At 43.0% G+C, this 20,914-nt stretch overlaps 1 protein-coding gene across 1 annotated transcript in view; it reads right to left on the bottom strand.

Moving 5' to 3' along the window:
• BLM (BLM RecQ like helicase) overlaps nt 1-20,544 on the bottom strand; it is a 54,204-nt gene extending 33,660 nt beyond the window's left edge. Inside the window, exons 1-10 of the mRNA XM_028502191.2 lie at nt 20,430-20,544; nt 16,709-16,810; nt 15,097-15,806; nt 13,834-13,993; nt 11,314-11,438; nt 7,689-7,821; nt 6,693-7,393; nt 4,446-4,637; nt 2,341-2,459; nt 1,308-1,421 (exon numbers count right to left, since the gene is read on the bottom strand). Coding sequence (XP_028357992.1) covers nt 1,308-1,421; nt 2,341-2,459; nt 4,446-4,637; nt 6,693-7,393; nt 7,689-7,821; nt 11,314-11,438; nt 13,834-13,993; nt 15,097-15,806; nt 16,709-16,806 — 2,352 coding nt within the window. The 5' untranslated portion in view covers nt 16,807-16,810; nt 20,430-20,544. The remainder of the gene's footprint in view (nt 1-1,307; nt 1,422-2,340; nt 2,460-4,445; nt 4,638-6,692; nt 7,394-7,688; nt 7,822-11,313; nt 11,439-13,833; nt 13,994-15,096; nt 15,807-16,708; nt 16,811-20,429) is intronic.
• Nucleotides 20,545-20,914: the final 370 nt, after the last annotated feature.

Here is a 20,914-nt window from a genome sequence, read left to right as displayed (position 1 = left end):
TACCAAAATCATGAAAGACATAGAGATAAATTGAAGACACATGACAAATAAATGCAATGCATAATCCCTAGATTATGTATTTTCTTTCATTATAAAGGACACCATTAGGACAACCAGTGAAACTGAAATAAGGGATATAGACTAAGTGACAGTGTGGTATCAATGACATTTTCTGATTTTGATAATTCTCCTGAGGTAAGAGAATTCCTTATTTTTAGGAAATGCATGGCTAAGTACATGGGATTAAAAAGGTATCATATCTGCAACTTTCAAATGTTTAAGGGAAAAATATAGAGAAAGAATGATAAAGCAATTATAGTAAAATGTTACCATTTGGAGTTTCTGGATAAAGTCATACAGGAATTTTTTGCATTATACTGTATATCGCAAATGTGTCAAAATTTAAAAATCTATGTATTCTAGTCAGCTTTTAGGAGATAATAGAAAAAATATAATGGTTTCCACTCCTAGTTCCTGGCACCAAGCTCCTGGAGCCCCAGAATTTCCTAAGGGCCAAGGGCACCTGGAGCACCTGTGACTGTGCGGAGGAGACCCCGGGGGGCTCCTACACGGGCTGGTCACCAGGATGACCGAGCCATGGTGGGAAGCTGGGAACCTTCACCACCACCCCCATCCTCCAACAGGGGGAGGGGCTAGAAATACGCCTACATGAGGAAGCCTCCAGAAAATCCCAGAAGCATGGGGCTCAGTTTCCAGGTTGGCAACCACGCCCACCCCAGGAGGGGGGCACCCCACAACTCCATGGGGATGGAAGCTCCTGGGTTCAGGACTGCCTCAGACCTCACCCGATGCACCTCTTCACCTGGCTGTTCACCCGTACCCCTCTGTCGTGTTCTTTAATAAACCGGTACACTTAAGTGTTGCTCTGAATTCTATGGCACATTAATCAAACCTGAGGAGGGAGTCACAGAAACTTCTGATTTGTAGTCAAATCTGGCGGAAGTTGTGGGTAACCTGGGGACCCCCCTGTGACTGGCATCGAAAGTGGGGTGGGAACCATGCTGTGGGTCGGAGCCCTTAACCTGTGGGACCTGACACTGCCTGTGCACAGGCGGGGTCAGAATCGAGGCAAACTCGGGACGCCCGGCTGGCGCCGCAAGAATTGCTTGGTGTAAGGAAAAAACCTCCGCACATCTGGTGATCAGAATGAAGAATTCTCAGTGAGTAGTAAAGGAGAGAAACACAGGAGAATAATACTAGGGTTTTCCCTGCTCGGGTGGGAGAACTGAATTGTATTCCAACACAGAGTTAACATCGCATTTGAAAAAAAATGATAACATACAAACCTTCTCTGGAGTAACATAGAGGAGTTTTATAATCGGGTCTTTTTTTGACAGTTGGAGGTAAATACTTGTAGCTTCTGAGTCCGTCTTATCGCCTGTCAGATATGTAGCTGGAATCTAAGCATAAAAGGAGTAAATAATTAAAATTTTATACATTAATCAGACTGAAGCTTATATTTTATCCTTAGCTTTTATAAATACTTTACAAGTTGTACGTGAAATCTGTGAAAGATAATCTCAATGTAATAAAAATAAGAAACAATCAGTATACATTTAAAAAACCCTTACTAACTATAATTCAAAATATTCTTCTCATTGTTTACTTTTTCTTTTTTTTCTCTGTGCTTTACTTCCTTTGCTGCTCACATTTGTAAGATAAATGTGAATTCAGCATCAAAGAGATCCACCCCTACTGTATAGCTACACTGTTTTTAAGGTAAATGCATGTTTGGGGTTTCACTGCATAAGACCGATGATGACAGGGCCGTAACGTCACGCACGGTTGGGCAATGGCCACCCCCTGCCCCCGCACTAAGACATACTTTGCAACAAAAATCGAACAGGCGTCTCGTTGAACGCTGGTGGCTCATCACCCTGAGAACATTCTGTGTGATCACGACATGCAGGACTTAGTGGGAGGCCTTCGTACACGTTCTTAACCTCAGCCAGGAGGAAAAGGACATGTGGGTGGACGCATGCATGTGTGTGCGCCTTAAGATATGAAGCAAGTAAGCCAAGAACTTACACTGACCTGGCAGTAGTAACAAAAAGAAATCCTTTTGTATTAGTAAAAAAAAGTTTATATCAGCAAAATACATTCTTCTAGAGTAAAGTCAGATTGAACTACAGATGGTTATCTGTGTCAGAATTTTCAGGTTTGTGCTTAAGGTACAACTTAACGTCACTCCTGAACTTTATTCTTATAATTCATAAACAAACAGAAAAGTTAGCCCAGAGTGTTAAAATGTAACTATTTTTAAGTTATGTCTTTATTAGTATTTTTATTATAATTGGTAGTGTTTTGCTTTCAGCTTACATCCAATGAAGTCAGCTTTTGGACTTGATCGACTATAAGTGACCTCAAGGGAGAAATGACAATAGTGACCCCAGGAGACACACAGGCGGGGAGCTGGTAACACAAACTCTTACCACCTCCTGAAAGAGAAATGACAAAAAAATACCCATCAGGTTCCAGCGTGAGAGCATGAAGGCAAAAGTTACACAGCAAACCACATATAATATTTAAGGTAATCAATTAATAGGACATCAAGTGATATTCCCCGTGATGCCCACAATTTGCCATATTTGAATGAGCCAAGATATTTAGGCAATTCAAAAAGTGTGTAAAGATTACCTTTTAGGGCATCTCATGTAGGTACATATGATAGCAAAAGAAAGAATCAGGGCAGGAAAATTAAATGCAACAGAACTGTTCAAAAGTTTACTTGGGAAATGCAAACGCAGTACAAGGGGTACTCTAGATGTCACACTAGAATTAAAATATTTTATATATCTCATTTTTAAAGAGTTACACTGTGATAAAATATAGACCACTAAAACCCGAAGTTCCCATGGTTTAATATTTCTTTGATGACCCAAGGGGCACGTCTAGAATCTCAGCGCCGTTAAACCTCTGGCGTGAATGTTAGAGCTCTTGTTCCCCGGGCCCCTGTTCCTCTGAATGAAAACAAGGCAGACCTGCATCTGCGTGCACTGACAGAAGAAGAAGGGGAAGAAGTTTAGAGACAAACGGGTGGGTGGACTCTCTCCATGTAACTCTGATTCAAAATGGCAAGACCACCAGCACACGCTGAGAGGTGACTGAAGTGACTAATCCCCAGTCTTCAACCCCGTCAGTCTACTAGTGGTAGAAACTCGTGCCAGGCAGTTTCCGACTTTTTAAAAAACACCACGTGCCATTTTTTCTGCACATGTATTAAGTGAATCTCACTTGGTGTGTGTGTGCGCGTGTGTGTAAATGCCAAGGCAAGAGCAGGAAGCTGAATCCTAGTCTCTGCTCCACCACGTACTACGTTATGTGACTTAGACATGCCATTTAACCTCACCGTGACAAAATGTACTAGATCAGGGGTTTATAGATTTTTTTTGTCTAAAAGAAACTATATTTGGAATAAGTATTTGTCAAGAGGTTGAAATTGTGCGGAAGGACACTTAAAAACACCCCCTGGGAACCCTAAAGGACCACTGGACTAGCCAGGGTCATTCCCTGCCTTCGTTCTGAAGTCCCTACTTGGAGTCGACGCAGAGCAAACAAGTTAATGTGATAGGAAATGACTACTGAGCCAACATCACCTAAATTTTAAAATCAGTTTGAAAAAATTCAGATGCCCAGGCAACACCATTTAACAATGATGGCAACAGCAAATTGCTTAAGGTGACGACAAGCGGAATGAGGGACAGAGGCAGATCACAGGCGCAAGCACGGGAACTCCGAACTCCCGCGCTGCTTACCCTACCTAACTGCTTACTCGCTATTCTGACTCGGATGACTATAAACCATCAAACGGCTGTTATACACGTTCATAGCACAATGAAGAGTCCTGGATGTCTTCAAAGCAGGCCAAGAAAGAGCTACACTAAGTGTTTTGCATTTAATACCCACAACGCTCTGTGTAGCAGGAACTTTGTGAGCATCCCCCTGCATGCACGGGGCTCAGGGAGTGGAGTGCCTTGCTCAAGGTGGCACCGCTAGGAAATGGCAAGGCTGTGCTTTAGGCCCCGGCCACCACCCCAGAGCTGACGATTTCAACCGCCGTGCGACACCAGGCTGTACCAAATGCACAGCTGGGAATGCTCATGTCTCTATTCCGGTCCTACCTTTTTACTCATGCTCCAGACTAACGTAGACTAGGGAAAAAAAGAAAGAAAAATTCCCAGGGAAATTCTAGATCAGTTCAACACAACGAGCTTTGAGGTGAACATCTTACAGGGCTACAAATGTTATCACGTCAACAACTAGAATAGAGGCAATGAGGTAACACACCATCTTCCTATGGCACGGGGGCTCGGGGGCCCAGAAGCGATAGAAACACTGTGTCGGCGTTCTTGTCATTTCTATTAAAGGGCTCTCATTTCACATCTGCCATGGATTCCTGCCAATTCATATCTAAAAATACATACCAGTGGGCATTAAGATAAAACAGTCTTCGCCAAGCAGCGCAGCATTGATCGCCTCTAGCTGATTAGTTCTAAAATTATGCAGGCCAAATTTTTTATGAAAAATCTTCATCATTTCTTTTGTATGAGGAAAATCAAGACTTTGGAAATGCTTGTGTTTCACATTTCTGGATGCTAAGTTTTGCACCGACTGGTCTAAGAAAATAATCAATGGTAAGAAAAAAAAAAATCAGTGCATTAATGTCACAAGTCAGTGTCAGCGTGTACCCTTTGCCCTGCATGGCCTCTGGCGTAACTTTCCCCCCAGCAAATTCCGTCTTTAACCGTTCCCAGAGTACCCTCGCACACATTCGGCCTTCCTAAGGACCACATTCAAGTCTTTCCTTGATTTTTCTACAGCACTACCACTAGTCTTTGTTTAAAAAATATTTTATTGCCCTGGCTGGCGTAGCTCAGTGGATTGGGCACGGGCTGCGAACCAGGTATCGCAGGCTCGATTCCCAGTCAGGGCACATGCCTGGGTTGCAGGCCACGGCCCCCAGCAACTGCACATTGCTGTTTCTCTCTCTCTCTTTCTCCTTCCCTTCCCTCTCTAAAGATAAATGGATAAAATCTTAAAAAAAAAAAAGGCTTCTTAGTCAATGGAACATTAAAAAATATATATATATTTTATTTATTTATTTTTAGAGAAAAGGGAAGGGTTGGAGAAGAGGAAGAGAAAATCGATGTGACAAACATCGGCTGGGTGGTTCTCGTACGTGCCGTGACCAGAACCAAACCCACAGTCCAGGCACATGCCCTGACTGGGAACTGAACCAGCAACCTGTCTCTTTGCAGACCAATGCTCAACCCACTGAGCCACTGCTCTTCATCCCCTCCTTCCTCTTCTCTTTTGACTGACCTTTCAGACAACTGTGTGTTTAAATTCGCTTTCTTGGTTCCACTTCCTCCACCTGTCCCTTAAATTTGGTAGTCTTTCAGACACTTGGGGCTGGGTTCCTTAGACGTCCTTTTTGGAGTTCTCCTAGTCCTGTGACCTTAAGCATCACCTATGTGCACAGAAGGCCTGGATCTCTCTCTTCAGATCCAACGGTCTGCTCCTACACTGCAGTCCTATATGCGTGTCCAACTGTCTGCAAGACATTTCTACCTGAATGACTGCTCAACACTGTAAGCTCAACAAGTCTTGAAATAGGCCTCCTCCTCTTTTCTCCAAATCTGCCTATCTCCTGACTCCCCTATTTCTGTTAATAGGGAACAAGAGGAGATCAGACACCAGTGTTGGCAGTTACTCCATTCCCAACACTCAACTGTCTCAAAGATAATTGCGACCGTCAGGCATGACACATTCTAACACGATACAAAAATAAATCCATTAATGGCTGTTTTAAAGGTCAACAGCGTAACTAAAAGAACTACCTCTGTGGTATTAAGTCATTAACAGCAAAAATAGGGAGGGCTATAGTTTATAGAACTTCACCCATCTGAACTTGTTTCAGTTAAAAAAAAACAACACTTTGTGATAGTTTTATAGGGTTGATGTAAGGTTTTAAAATTAATTTTGGCTTTTTTCCCCACCCTTCATAGAGGCTAATTTCACTCCTCCAAAAACTCCCCTCACTACACTGTGAGCTCCGAGAGGGCAGGAACTATTATTTATCTAGTATCAGAATCTAGAGCAAAACATGCTCACAGGAACTATTTGTTGAATGAATTTAAAGGATTTCAAGCCAAAAGTAATCATTTGATTGATTTAAGAAATTTGACTTCATATCTTTCTTAGACTGCCCTATATTTTAATATTTTAAGACATAAAACATTTCTCTACTTGATAAATTGATCAGTTCTCATCAACCCAGAATTCTAAAAATACACTTACATTTTAAACATATAAATTCAGCTTCGCTTTCGTGCATCCCCCAAAATATTAAAAACTTGGTCCTCGTGAGCTTTATTGCTTTAGGCACTAAAGAAAATGTTAATTTAAAGGCAAAGCACATTGTAATGACTTTAGAGCCTCACTACAATAGGTTATAATTATACATTTTATAAAACTACAGCTGCTACAGACAAAAGAGCGACTTGCTTTTGAAACTGTGATTTGTAATTCATATTATCAGCAGAAATTTGCATAGGAACAATGTAGTTTTCAGGCAATGATGACTTGCTATGGTTTTTCTTACACAATTCCAATTTTGAACAGTCTTGTTTTCATGTAAAATATAAGCATTCAATTTACTTTAAACTTACCAGGGTAATTCTGTATTGACTCTGAGAAGTTTTTATTTTGAGCAGTAAATGTTGCTGGAAGAGCGTTTGTCCTGGTTGGAGAAATTCTTTCTGATACTGATTTAACTGGCCGACCTTCTTTAATAGGTTGACAGTAGGCAGCTGTGGATGATTTGCTGGCTGCTAAGTTAAGCATTATATTTTCCCACTCGTCATCATCATCTAAGTCCTCGATGTCAAAATTATCAATCTCATCGGAAGCCTGCATTTCTCTTTCTAAGTCATCTATTGAAGCAGTATGTTTGTTCTGATCTTTCACAGCAGTGCTTGTGAGTACATTTCCTGGGAAACGAGAGCTCTCATTACTTTTTTCTGTCCTTGGGGTTTCAGCCCAGTTGCTACTTACAAAGGACTTCTGTAAATGGGAATTGAATAATGGTCTTTCAAAGAGATTCTTCTTGGTGGCTGAGAATCCTGTCTTTCCTGGGGTAGTACTCACTACACGCTCACCAGAAGAAATGGAATTTGAGGAAACTGGGAGAAAATTTAACTCATCAGAACTCCCTGTAGGGCAGAAATCGCCCTTCGGAAAGGCATACGGCGAGGAACCAGAAGCCGTGTACGCCGTGGGGTCAACACCTTCACCAGGCCGGCACCTCCACACTGAGCCAAGAACACTGGCGTCGTCCGGGTCAAAACCTGCTTCAGCCAGGAGTGTCCTTCTGAAGGGAAAACACACAACGCCGTATGAAGTGTGAGTTGTCTACCACGGGAGGCCACACAAGCATAGCTTGAGTTCTCATCCCTAAGTGCAGCAAAATACACCCTCTTTTTTCCAATTTAAAACATCTGGATACAAATACTAAAGGAACGATTTGAAAAAGGAAATAAATAAATTTAAAACATAGTGACAATTTATCCTGTTCAGAATGCCTGAAACTTTTGCCTTGTACCTTTCTCATGTAGAGTGATGGAAATGCAGTCGGGTCCACTCCAGAAGGAGAAAAATCAACACACCTTATGTCCCGCTGCTGGAGCAGGTCATTCCCACAATCCAATGCTTTCAGTTCATCGTCAGGAATAGCATCAACTAAGTTACAGATGCGGACCATCACTCGAATAAGCTGCTGCTGGAAACTCATCTGTCTACCTGTAAAATAATTGTGGTGTTAATATTTTTCCTTGAAAACAAAAAAGACTTAAGATTTTCAAAGTCAGGCATGTAAAATCTGAAGTAGTTTAAAAACAAGATTATAAACAACCTCACGCTGTCCTTATTAACTGCCTATGAAATAATTTGAAATCAGATTGTCTCTATTCTAAACCACAAGAGCTTGTAACTGGGCTATCATTCAATTTCATGTCAATTCTTAATATTTCTCCGAGGGTAACTGAGGTCATTGGAAAATAAAGCCTTACCAATTTACTATGATTTTTACTCACTTTTAGGTGTGAATCTCACCAAGTATACCATAAAGGGCTACACAGAAACCCCCCTCCGACCACCATGGCTCTGGTCTGCCCGGCGCCCAGGCTTCCTTTCAGCGGTGCCAGCGCAGCTCCCTGACTTTCTTCCTGCAGCCCTCCCCCGCCCCGCTCCCGGCTCCCGCGGTGGCTCTTGGTATGAGGGAGCTCAGTGAGAAGGAGGTCGAGCTTTCTGGCTGGCTGGAGAGAAGGGCCTCTCTTTCCAGTGAGCCAGACAGGCTGCTGGGGACCCCCTCTGCCACCACGGAGGAAAACACACAGCTTCCCTCTGGGGAAAGTAAGTCGAAGCAGAAAACAGAGATAAACAGAAATGGAGGCTTGAGATGGAGAGATGAGACCAAACAGGATAGAGAAGGCAGGTGTGAGAGAGAAAATTCCTGATAACAATGTTTGGGTATCTGAATCCAGCCAGCCAACTCCTCATTTATTTGTTTAACCCATGTAGCTGAAAAATAAATGCCAAAGGAGGAGAGGCTTTAGAAGAAGGAAAGGAGACCAGTGGGTCAGGGAAGCCAGTGGCACGCCTACGCCACCCCTAGGGCCCAAGGCAGACAGGAGAAACAAGCAGTGAAGGTGGGCTGCAGAGGAAACAGTATTCTCAGGACACGATCCGAGAAATAAGGGAAGAAAATGTTCAGAGAAGAGAATGGGGCTACTGGGAAATGGACGAGCAAGTGCAGACAGTTGAGGGGTCTCCCGGGCGGAAAGAAGAGGAAGAGAGAACAGATCAGGCGGTGTGCAGTGCCATGCAGGAACAGGCCTCTGTGGGGAACTGTGGGCTCTTCCTGGTGACCGATGTAAACAGCAACAGGAGGTGTGAGGGGGAAAAGTGGAACCGCCGAACTCCTCCTTTACTTCTGTTTTCTCCGCAAGGAGAATGGCCACGAGATGGGAAAGAGGAGAACAAACAGTGGTCTGAAGGAAATGAAAGCCAACACAGGCCCGGAGAGAGATACGGCCATTGCAAAGGAGCTCAAGTCTCCTTGTCTAGACAGATTATACTCGGGAACACAAAGGAAACCTGCAAACAGATTTCGATGATACTCGAGGCCTCTTGTGAATAGTAAAGTTGATGGAAGAGTGAAGACAGGCAAACATTGTTCTAATTTTCAAAAAAATTGTACTGAGCGCCAAAAGCTACAAGCTGGTGATCTTGATGTTCATTCAAGGCAAAATTCTAGAACATGTTATCAAATGGCTTCTTTGTGAACTCTAAGAAGCCGAGGAAACAATTATAGAGTTAGCAAGAGTTCATGAAAATAAACCAGCCATCTTAATGCACTACGTTCTTTGAAAGGATTACTAGACTGGCACAACAGCCACCCTTTATCGAAGGCCTGCAGTGCACTAGGTACTTTACCTTGAATCTTGACAACCACTCAGCAAGTTAAATATCATTCTCCCCATTTGATAGAACAAACTGAAATCCAGAGAGGCTTAACTCATTTGCCATAGCCACATAGCCAGGGGCAGGAGGAGACAGGTTTTTATCTCAGGTCGGCATCACTCTACAGCCAGTGTCCCATCGGATCCCTCTTGCTGTCTCAGGCCTTGAACTTCTGGGGTCCTATGACCAAGACTACTGCATCCCGTGCACATGGGAGAAAACTATGGCATGAAAGTAGATTTGTAACCAGTTGAACAAGAACTGGCGATGGATGGACTGATGTCAGCTGAGAGGGAGGCCTCCAATGACATCCTGTAGGACTCTGTCCTGGCCCCTGTCCTAGCTAATCATTCTGGAACTTAACAATGCAGAAACGTTACAGGGCAGAGGCTATCAGTGTAAACTCAAGCACCTTAAGACTGCTGGGTTCGAATCCCAGCTCCACTGCTGTCTAATTCTATGACCGTGTGTCATTACTTAGCTCTCCTGCATCTGTTTCCTTATTGGAAAATGGGGATAACAGAAACTACCTCACAGGGCCATTGTGAGGATTAAATTGGTTAATATTGTGAGGCACTTAAGAATTGAAAAGAATTTGGAACAAACAGAAACAACACACAGAGACCACCACGCATGTGTGCGCCCCCGCCCCCCATATACACAGCATCCACCAAACTGGAGTAGAATGGATTACAGAAATATTCAGAGAAAAAAGAGCTCTGGGAAACTGACGGATAAAAATGAAAAATTCCGTGGAAGAGTTAAAGATAAAATGGAGGCAATTTCCCAGAAAGCAGAGAAGCAAGAGATGGGAAATAGGAAGATAATTAATGGAACCCAAACATCCAAAGAATACACGTTTCAGGAAGAATACAAGAGAAAAGAATAAAAGGAAATACCAGAAAACGTCCAGAACAGGATACAAATCTGTAGACTAAAAAAGCCTCTGGGAAGAAGAAATTAAGAGTGAGAAAGGAGACTGCTGTTTTTCAGTCCCATCACATTATTGGATTATTTATACTAGATATTTAATATTAAAAAAATGTAAGGAATCAAGAAACAAATCCAGCAAACTAAAAAGCATTAAACTTTAGGATCCAAACCCAGACTCCGTACAAGGAGAACCAGGAGGGTGTCTATAAACCAACATCTGTAAGGAGTAAGAAGACCTAATAATACGTAGACTTAACAAAAAATCCCCAACAACTTCTGGAAGCTTTAACTTACCTTACAAGAATTAAGTTATAGAAAGGCAAATTTTGGTTCAGTACACGAAATAATTTTCTAACAAGCAGTGTTTTCAAAATAAAGAATGAATTACTTTGCAAGAACATGAAATTATTGGGGTTTTTTTGAAATTTTTATTTACTTATTTTTTATCCTCACCCAAGGACGTGCTTATTGATTTTAGAGAGGGGGAAGGTAGGGAGAGAGAGGGAGAGAAACATCGATGGTCTGCCTCTCCTGCGAACCCCAGCTGGGGACCAAACCTGCAACCTAGGCATGTACCCTAACTGGGAATTGAACCCTCAACTTTTCAGTTTATGGGATGAAGCTCCAACCAACTGAGCCACACCGGCCAGGGCTGAACATCAGTTTACAAGCTGTTCGAACAAATGCTGTAACCAATGAACGAGGATGACTCTAGGGCAAAAGGAACGATAAATTTGCCGTCCTATATTATACAGTCACAGGTAAAAATACAATGTATTACTTGGTTTTCAAAATAAGTAGTTAAAATACGCGATAGGTCTGAAATACTGGTCGTACCGTCACAGTCTGTGCTGGATTTGCGGGGCATTGGCTGAGCGGGCACTTTCTCCGGTTGGGACGCGTCCTCGGGCGTGCTCAGATCGCCCGTCTTCCCGTCGCAGGTGTCAGGCTCCTTTAACACACTGCCAATTACAACAAACACATCCAATCGACGTGTAGAGCACGTCAAACACATCACCTTTCCTCTAACGTTTCTCCACGACATATAACATAAGAGAGAGACATGGTTCTGTTATCTTCTCTATTCTGAAACCCCTGAGCTGGCCCTCACAGTCTTTCATCTTCTAGTCCAAGGGACCTTTCCAACTTCACCTCCAACAACATCCTTTCAGTAATCCCAGCCTCCAACGACACCTGTCCTCCTCGGCCCCACCCAGGTGTTACTTTTGTGATTTCTCCAGCAGGTGGTCATTAACGTCTCTCTCTTCTGAGATTCCAAAGCATTTTATCCAGACCCCTCTTATGCCAGCATGTCTAATGTGTATATCTGTGTACATAATTAACTTATGCACATCATATAAAAACACATTAACAGCTGTAAACACGGTCAGTCTGACTGGATATATGAAATACCTGAACAGTAATAAAATCAGTACTAAGTGTTAAAGAGAGGGCGCTGTGGTAATCCAAAGAAAGACGGCCCTTTCCAGAACTCCAGAAGGCTCTGCAAAGGGGGTGGGGTGGGCAGAGACCCTGAAAGATGGACGTGAGAAGTGATGGACTATGAAGAAGAGACAGGCAGACATTCCGTTCACTTGATATCCAAGAACCAACTGTACTTTTCTCACAGGATTTCAGGATGCAATCTTCTAGCTAAATCAAACGGTGATGAGCAAACCTGTGCTTTATAAGATGACGTGGTGTTATAATAAAGAAAGGGCCTTACATTTTCAGCCGAGTTTCCCAATTTGTCCCATTGGGATCATCGGAGCTTCAGGTTATTGAAAGGGCACAACTAGCAATAAAGCTAAACGGCAGTTTGGGGCCTGATGCTGGAAGATTTTGAAGGCCAGCTATAAAAGCATATTTGTTCCTCTTTTCTGTTATATATTACCCGACCTTCACACCTCTGAAATCGATTCAGAAGTCACAACCAGCATTTTAAAGTGAAAACAAAAAATAAAATTCAAGTGTACTCTGCACGTAAAGCACCATTTGTGAAAATTCTATCTGTGTTATAACACGCACAACTATGTCCACAAGGTTGCAATGGGAAACATACAGAGAGGCTCCACCTCAGAAAGGACCATTTTCCACGTGCTGGAGAGCTACGTACAGCTAGATATGGTACAGCCACTCAATAGTATAAAGCCATTAATGGAATAAAAATAAAAACTAGATAGCAATATGGAAAATGTTTTAAAAATAATACTCAGAGAAAAGTACCAGGGTAAAAATTATAGTTACATGCTGATCACAGCAATGCAAAAATTATACACATGTAAAGAAAAATCCAAATGTTTGGTTTGTTGGAATGTTGAGACTACGCTAGGAATCCTGTTAAAGCGGCTGCAGTGCTGTTTGTGCAGGCACGCTTTTCAAATAAACAAACAGAAAAGCCAGGAAACAGCACTGTGCTGCATCTTCTTCATCTGTCACGGATTTTACCATCTCGGGCCATCCCCTGCCGCACCTGCTAAGGGATGATGCTGACTTAGAATCCGCACTCTACGGGAACTCCTGCTGAGTTTTCTACTTTGTGCATTTCTGTCTGAATTTCTACCGGAAGGGAGAGGCAGCGTGGGCAGCTGTTAACAGTATTTTAGTTTTGTCATCAAATAGTAATCATGCTTCAACCTTTCCTGCCTCTTCAAACATCCCCACACACCTGTTAAAGCACAAACTGGGAGAAACTAGGTTATGCACACAAACACCTCCTTCCTGTCTTCCTTCCCTTACTAAGGCAATATACTTTAGGGATCTATTTCTCATCAAAATATTGGTTAATAGCATAGTATATGCTCTACCACTCGACTGGACTGTGATTTAGGTTGGGGTGAACATCGAGTTAACAATGCCTACTAGTATTTTAAACTATTGATGAGCTGTGTGGGCAATGTATCCTTTCCCATAACACTACCAGTTAACCACAACCATGTCCCTAAATTTGCTAAAATTCAGTGAATGTCAAATACAATAGCCAATTCTATCCTGTAAGATGAAAAACATATCACTTACCAAGTCACTTTCCACACAAGGAATTGGCTTTGTGTCATTTCAGGTCCAGGAGTTTGGAAATATAATATTTTTAGGAATATACTCCTCACATTAAAACCAACTACGTAAAATTGTTTGGAGGTCTCATGTAATTACAATTTTGATAGTACTCTAAAGCTGGAACTTTATAGCTTTAGAATACTACCAATTAAATAAAATGTATCAACAGGGACTTTCTAAGCTTTCATTTGGATATAAACTGTGCAGCATATGAAATTATACAGAAATGATATTATATAACTAAATTAGGTTATTTTAGATATTCTAGAAACAAACAATAATGCTTCTTAATTATTTTACCTAAAGCATTTTAAAGAGGAAGAAGAGGTGGAAGTCATTTCTTCTGGAGAAGGTGGAACAAAATCTATGTTGTAATCATCTTCATCAAGTTCAGCACACGGAGATTTCTCAACTGAATGTAATTCAGTTTCTTCCAAGTTTTCTTCCTTTTCAGTATTCTCTAAAGTACACAGTTGATAAACATAGGTTATTTAAATAACTAGTGAGACAGAAAGAACAGGGCATAAGCACTGAACAGTGAGTGCCTCAGGCAAGTCCTCAACAGTAACATCACCCTCTTCGTCAACGATCGAGTCAGCTGGAGTAAGTCCAATGAGCACCGGACTGAGGCCAAAGTTCTGCTTAAGGATGCTGGTGACTGTCTCCAGTAGGATGATGAAACCCATACTTAGCATTAGCATTTTTGTTTTTCTATTTTTGGCTCATATTTAAATAAAGGTGAAGTGAGAGAAATGAATCTGATAATTGTACAAACACTGTGGTTCATATAAACTACTTTTACTTTATCACAATGGCCTCCTAGTGACTTAAGTCCACCAAATTGTGCTTCTCTCCTGAATATAAGGAAAAGCACAATGTCAAATTCTTGCTCTTTACCAAAAAGTTACCAAATTTTTTTCTTTATCAACAGCAACACATTTGATTAGACAATATAGTTCTGCTCATTATGAATCACTTTTTGGTCCTCTCTCATCTTACAGTAACCTTAATGGGATTCAGGTACTTAAAAATTTTAGCCTCATATTCATAACTATTTCATAAGGTAGGTACTTCCACATACGGCTAATCTTAGCTATTAAGTTCTGGACATCTAGTAACTATGAGACCTAAACAGAAAATAGTTTGAATGTAATTTATAATGTTTACTATCATAATGAGATCATATTATATAGCAATATTAGGTGGCAGCAAGCCATAAAGGAATTATAATAGAAAGGCTTAGCTTCACTTCCCAATTCTACTACTTCCCAAGCCCGTAGACCACTAATAGGCCATTTTAACCTCTTATGGACCTTATTTTCTTCACATATAAAAATCACAGCGCTAGCCTTGGTGTTAATCTGAAAGTTTTATTAGCAGAATAAAATCTCTCATTTCATCAGTATGCCCTGCCTCGAGCATGTGATCACCATACTGTTCAACAAGCGCCTCCAATGATCCTAAGAACAAAGCTACATCGTATTTGCTCCTGTTCCAGTGCCTAGCTTTGCATGAACAAATATAATCAATATATTGAAATAAAAATAAAATAGCAATTTTTACCTTTCTCCTCTCCCAAATGAAGTTTGACGGAGGGACTATCCTGAGTATCTTTACTTGTAAACTCTTCACAGTCGGGGCCATCGTCAATACAAATCACGTCGCTACTCAGCCATTCGGAGGCGGCCTTCTGTTCCTCAGTCGGACGTCCTTGCTTGCACTCAGGGGAGGAAAGGGCCAGATCAGCCTTTCCTGTATTTGCTTTATGAAGCTGTGCTTTAAAAAAGTTTTTCTTAGACTTCTTTGATTTCTGAGCAGTGCTTACTCTCACGAAGTGATTTTTGACTGGTGTAAAAAATGCTTTTGAATTTCCAGAGGTATCAAAGTCATCCATATCGTCCCAATCATTGATGGTAATAAGAGAGTCTGATGAAGAACTAAATTCTAATTTCTTGAAAGTGGCATCACGGGATTCCTTTGTAACCGGTGTGCTCTGGGTGGTACGTAAAACTGCCTGTGGAACCTGCGCAGGATCTGGCAACAATGGTTTTGAACCAATTCTCTTGGTTTGCTGTCCTGTGGCAGCATTTTTAAAGTCACAGATCCTTGTGAGGATCTGTGAAGTCTGCCGGTTATAGGGGGAAGTTTCAATGAAGGAACAGTCATCAATAACATTCACGTCTTTATCACTTAATGCAGGTGTCTTTGCCACTGACACACTGGTCACAGCTACATCATTGGCTGAAGGTATTTTCTTCTTGAAAGTGAAAGCACTGGACAAATTGAAAACCCAAGTTAGGAAAATTTTAAGAAACCCACCAACTACACAAAACTCTGTAACTCTTACTAATTTACATAACTTACCTTCATTGTATCACCAGTGAGCAAAGTCTCTATTCCCCTCTCCGATTTAAAAATTTACTTAAATTATACTCTGTGTGCTCTGGTCCTTCCTATTCAGGGGCTAATTATCCAGGCCATTCCCACAACTTTATTTCTCAGGCTGGGAGTCCTTAATTAACAGCACCTCCAGAGGGAGGGATAGCATAAGTGAAAAACAGAAGAGACTCAAATGTGGCTGCTTATTGCTACTCTGATAAAAGTTTTACGGGGGGGGGGGGGGGGGGAGTTAAAAACTGCTCACTATACTGAGATCTGGAGGAAAGCAAGAGTCCTGGACATCTCTGGATCTAGTGACATAAAGGTCAATGGCAACTTTGAAGTCAAGTGCCCAGTCTAGAACCTGGTTAAGACTACAATAAGGAATATACATTATTGTTAGATATCATTAGGAATTTGGGGTATAGCTTGGGGAAAAGAACAGAACCAGAGAGCTACAGTTTCCTTATAAATTGTTTTTAGAAAGGATATAAAACTATATTAAAATGTTAAAAATACCCATTTGCCCAAATTTACAGAGAGACTCATTATTTATTCATTTAACGAATATTTACTGAGCAAGCATTATGTGTCAGAAGCTGCAGTCGGGCTGAACAGTTTATTACCTGGTGCTGCAAACACATGCTCTGCCATCAATTTGCAAAGTGGGAAAATCACTGACCTCACAGCTTTGCTTACTCATCTGTACAATGGAAGGGTTGAAAAGGCAGATATCACATTTGTGTGACACTGTGTGTTAGTGCCTGTGTAACAACAAAACAACCAAAACACTTACGAAGGTTTTGCTCTTGAAATACTTAATTTATTGTCCAATTTTCTGGCTGAATGACGTTCCAGTTGCTCCTGTAGATTATTTTGAGGAACAGCAGCCATGATCCTAAAAAGAGAGGGAAAAAAGATCAGGAGACTTATTACTTTGCATTAATCACCATATTTTGAGGGGATTCAGGGAACAAAGCAGGTAGAGAACTCTTCCAACTTGTACGCAAAGTAATGAGGCTTTTTTTAGTCAATAAATTGTTTTGACATATACAACTGGCAACATTTGAAATATACAATCTTTAAATAACTGAAGGCTCACTTGAATACCAAACTGACCTGGTTTCCCCCCCAGTGCTAAAATAAGCACAAAATACATTAGGGAAGGGATTAACAAGAAAGGGCCTGCAGAAAAATGGTACCTGGACTGGGCTCGAAGAATAAATAGAAACAGGCAGGGAGGGAGGTGGGGGAAAATACTCAAAGCCTACTGAACCCAAAGAAAAAATGAATAACTCAAGTCTCTGCCCAAGGGGGAAAAGAAAGAGCACCACCCATGGAAGCAACGGTTTACCTGCAAGACACCATACTTCGTAATTACTTAGTTTAACCTGAAAGAATACTTTTATCAACCGTATTTTCCCCTTGTAGAACCAACTGATATTGCTGAGCTACTGCCTAACATAATGTACAGCTTAAGCCACCTTAACTACATCTTAATAAAGTTATTACCAAAATAAACGTGAAAATGTAGACAGAAGGGTATAATGAACTCCTACACAATTACCATCTAGGCGCACATCCCAAGGTCCTCATTTCACCATTCTGGAAGCTGACCCCCCAAAATGGTGGTATTTTCATTGTCATTCCTTTATTTGTCATTAGCTGAAATACAGGGTGGGCCAAAAGTAGGTTTAGAGTTGTGAGTATGCAAAACAGAGTTTATCTTTGTATTACTATTTATTTTCTATACAAACAACTGTAAACCTACTTTTATCCCACTGTATTTCTATTAAGAGAAAGCTACTGTGACCGACTATGTTGTTACCCAGTAGTACGCTCACACAAGAGACAGGATAAATGTTCAATTCCTTTCCTTCATTTGTTAATTTTCAAAATAATGAGTTCATACTCTGACGACCTCCAATGGTGATCAATGTTTTCTTAGTATCATTATAAACTCATGGATTGAACATATTTTTGTACATTTCCATCCAATACAGTTATCACTTTTACTGATTCTCAAGCTGTTTCATGTTAGGCCAGTAGGAACCTTTACGGGTTGGTTCTTCATTCCATTTGACATGACCTTGGTAGTCTCTAAGAGTTCCCTTACTATCTCGAATGAAGAGATATCCCAAACTTATTCTCTTTTTGTCCCCAGACTTAGAATTAGCCATTTTCCCAGAGAGCCCTGATTTTTTAAAATTAAATGGAGAATATTTCAAGACCACAATCCTTGCAAGTCTAAAGGCACCTCCCCATTTTGAAGGACTATATCATTTGGAAAAAGATAAACCAAAATTAAACCCCACTTCCATCCCAAGGTGCCTGTGTACAAGTAAAGTTAGTAGCTGCTGAGGGACTGACTGGGACAGACCTTAAAACCACAAGTCCAAGATTCTTTTCAACCGAATTTTTATACAAGCATAATTAAATACACACACACACACCCCTCAAGTCATGAATTCAGGTTAAAGTGATTCTAACTCCAAGGCACCTGGCAGAAGCAAGTGCAAGCACATCTCAGGAGAAATACACCTTTACCTTAGGTCTTAAATAATGCCTGCAAACAATGTTTCGAGACAGTGTGTACCAAACACAGGCAAAACCAGCCAAACACACAGGGAAACAAGAATGAAAACTAATTGTAGCAGAAGCAAACTGCATCAGGCATAAGAGTATAAAGCAACTACACTTACTACATTTAGAAATATGAAAGACAAGCTTGAGACAAGTAGAACTTTTCAATCAGGGTGGAGGTTGTGAAAAAGGGGAGTTTGCACACTATTTGTGCAACAGACTTGTACAGTGATTCCTGCCAGGCAATGGAGACCCACTGGGGCTTTCAGCATTTAGTTCCCAAGAGTATTTTGCAATTACTTTGGACCTCTTTGTTCTATCCTTTCTTTCCTTAAAAGAAATATATTTTTTCTTTTTATTTGAGGGAGTCATCATCAATAAAAGAAATATATTTAAAAAATAAAGAATACATATGTATTAAAATAAAAAATACATAGGTACCAAAATATACACTTAATATTATATTTAATATATAGTTACATTGAGCTATTTCTTTGAACTTTAAATATTTAAACACACAGAAAAATACGCGAAGTAAAATAATAACCCTGTACCCACCAACTGAACTTAAGAAATTAACTTCTATCCTATTTCTCTCTTTTACAGCATAAAACATTTCAAGTATGTTTTAAAGCCCCACTCGCTCCCCTTCTGCCTCCTCCCCTTCCCTTCTCACAGGTCGCGCTGACTGTCCCCGAGTGGGTGCGTGTCATTTCCCCGCAGATCTGTTACTGTGTGAACATCCAACGGCGCTGCCTTGGCCCAGTTTTCAAACTCGGGGTTTCCTCCCCAGCACAACGGAGGCACCAGCTGACCCCAGAGGGTCTCCTCCCAGGAGGCTCTAAGCCACTTTCTGACAGCTGACAACATGTTGGTGCAGCTTCCTTCTCCTTACTCTTCCTCCCCACACAGGAGACCTGCCTCCCCCTTTCCAACTTCTGATCCCCCGCTCAGTCCCTCCCATGAGAGCTCCTTAGCCTGCACAGGGGCACGGGCGCCACCCACGCTGGTGGCACCCGGAGCTCGGCAGGCACCTTCTCCATCGCAGGGCATTGGGGGCCACCGTCCTGGGACACCTACGGGCAACGGGCGATAGCCTGACGTGGACGGAGGAAGACGCTTGGGAGCCAGCCCTCAGTTCCAAGCCTGTCTCTAGCGCGGGAGCACCAAAAGCCCGTTCAGCGCGGACAGCGTCTCCGCGCCTCAGCGGCTCCAGGAGCGCAGTTCGACCCACTTCGCCTTTGAGTAACGCAAGCGGAGCCCTTGCTGTGCAGCCAAGCACTGTTGGAGGCATTTGCTGCATTTACTAAATCGTGTAATCCAGACCCCTCGCCACTCTCCCCGCAACCCCACCCCCCCAAAAAAAAAACAACCCAGGATCTTTTCGCCTACACCTCCACATCGGAAGGAAATCGAGGCACTTAGTTGAAGTAACGGTGGAGTCCGAGGGGCGGGGAAGGAGCGGGGATTCGAACCCGGACATCTGACCGACGGCCCTTTGCTGCGGGCTCGTGACGCGACACTTGTCAGTCCACGCGGCACACAGCGACACTCAAAACACAGCAGCCGGCCGCGGGAAGCCACTGAACGGAGCGGCGTTTTTGGTTTTCCCTCCGGAGGGAAACGGGGACGGGGCAGCGCCCTGGGCTGGGCCCGGCCGGTGACCACTCTGAGGCGGACACCGCGGTCAATGGCTCTGGCCCGGCTCGGCCCCAACGCCCCGGGCGGCTCCGGGACAGCGCGCCCCCGCCCCGGGCCCGTCTCCTTCAGGGAACCTTCTCTGCTCTCTCCCAGGCAGCCGGCGAAACGGCGGGGCTCAGCGCGCCGAGCCGGGGCGAGCAACGGAGGAGCCGGCGAAGCTTTCTTCTCCGGCCCGGCCGGGAAGACGAGCTGCGCCGGGGCGGGCCGGCCCTAAGTCCGCGCGCCGCACTCACCTCTCTCTCAGGCTCGTAGCGGGCGGAACCAGGGTCCAAACTCCCCGCGCCGCCTCCGCAACCCGCGCGCCGCGCGCCAGCTCGCTTCGCGCCAGATGTCGGCGGATTCCGATTGGCTGCGCCCTGAGGAACCCGACCAATACCGTCGCGCCGTGGCACCTGTCCTCGCCCCCTTGGGCTTCCGGGGCGGGGCCACCACGCGCCTCTAAGGAAGCACATGTTCTCAGGCCCAATCATAATTCGCGATGCCGTGTCAGGTGACTAAGGCTAAACCCCGGGTTTCCGGTGCTAGTTGGGGCTCTGTTTTTGTTGTGTTTCCTGGTGTTGGTCAAGGCTTTTCATACAAAGCACGCAGCGGGATCGCGGGCTGCGGTGGGGTTGGAAACCCCGGGGTTTGTGAGGGGCTTGAGACTTGCCGGTTCCCACAGGCAGAGAGGCTCTGGGCCCGGGGCCGTTTGGCTCTGACCGTCTGAGGTTCCGGTGGC

The sequence above is a fragment of the Phyllostomus discolor genome, chromosome 12 (genome assembly GCF_004126475.2).
Source record: "Phyllostomus discolor isolate MPI-MPIP mPhyDis1 chromosome 12, mPhyDis1.pri.v3, whole genome shotgun sequence".
NCBI classification, from domain to species: Eukaryota; Metazoa; Chordata; class Mammalia; order Chiroptera; family Phyllostomidae; genus Phyllostomus; species Phyllostomus discolor.
The sequence above is the reverse complement of the archived record's forward strand: the minus strand, read 5'-3'. Positions and strand labels throughout refer to the sequence as shown.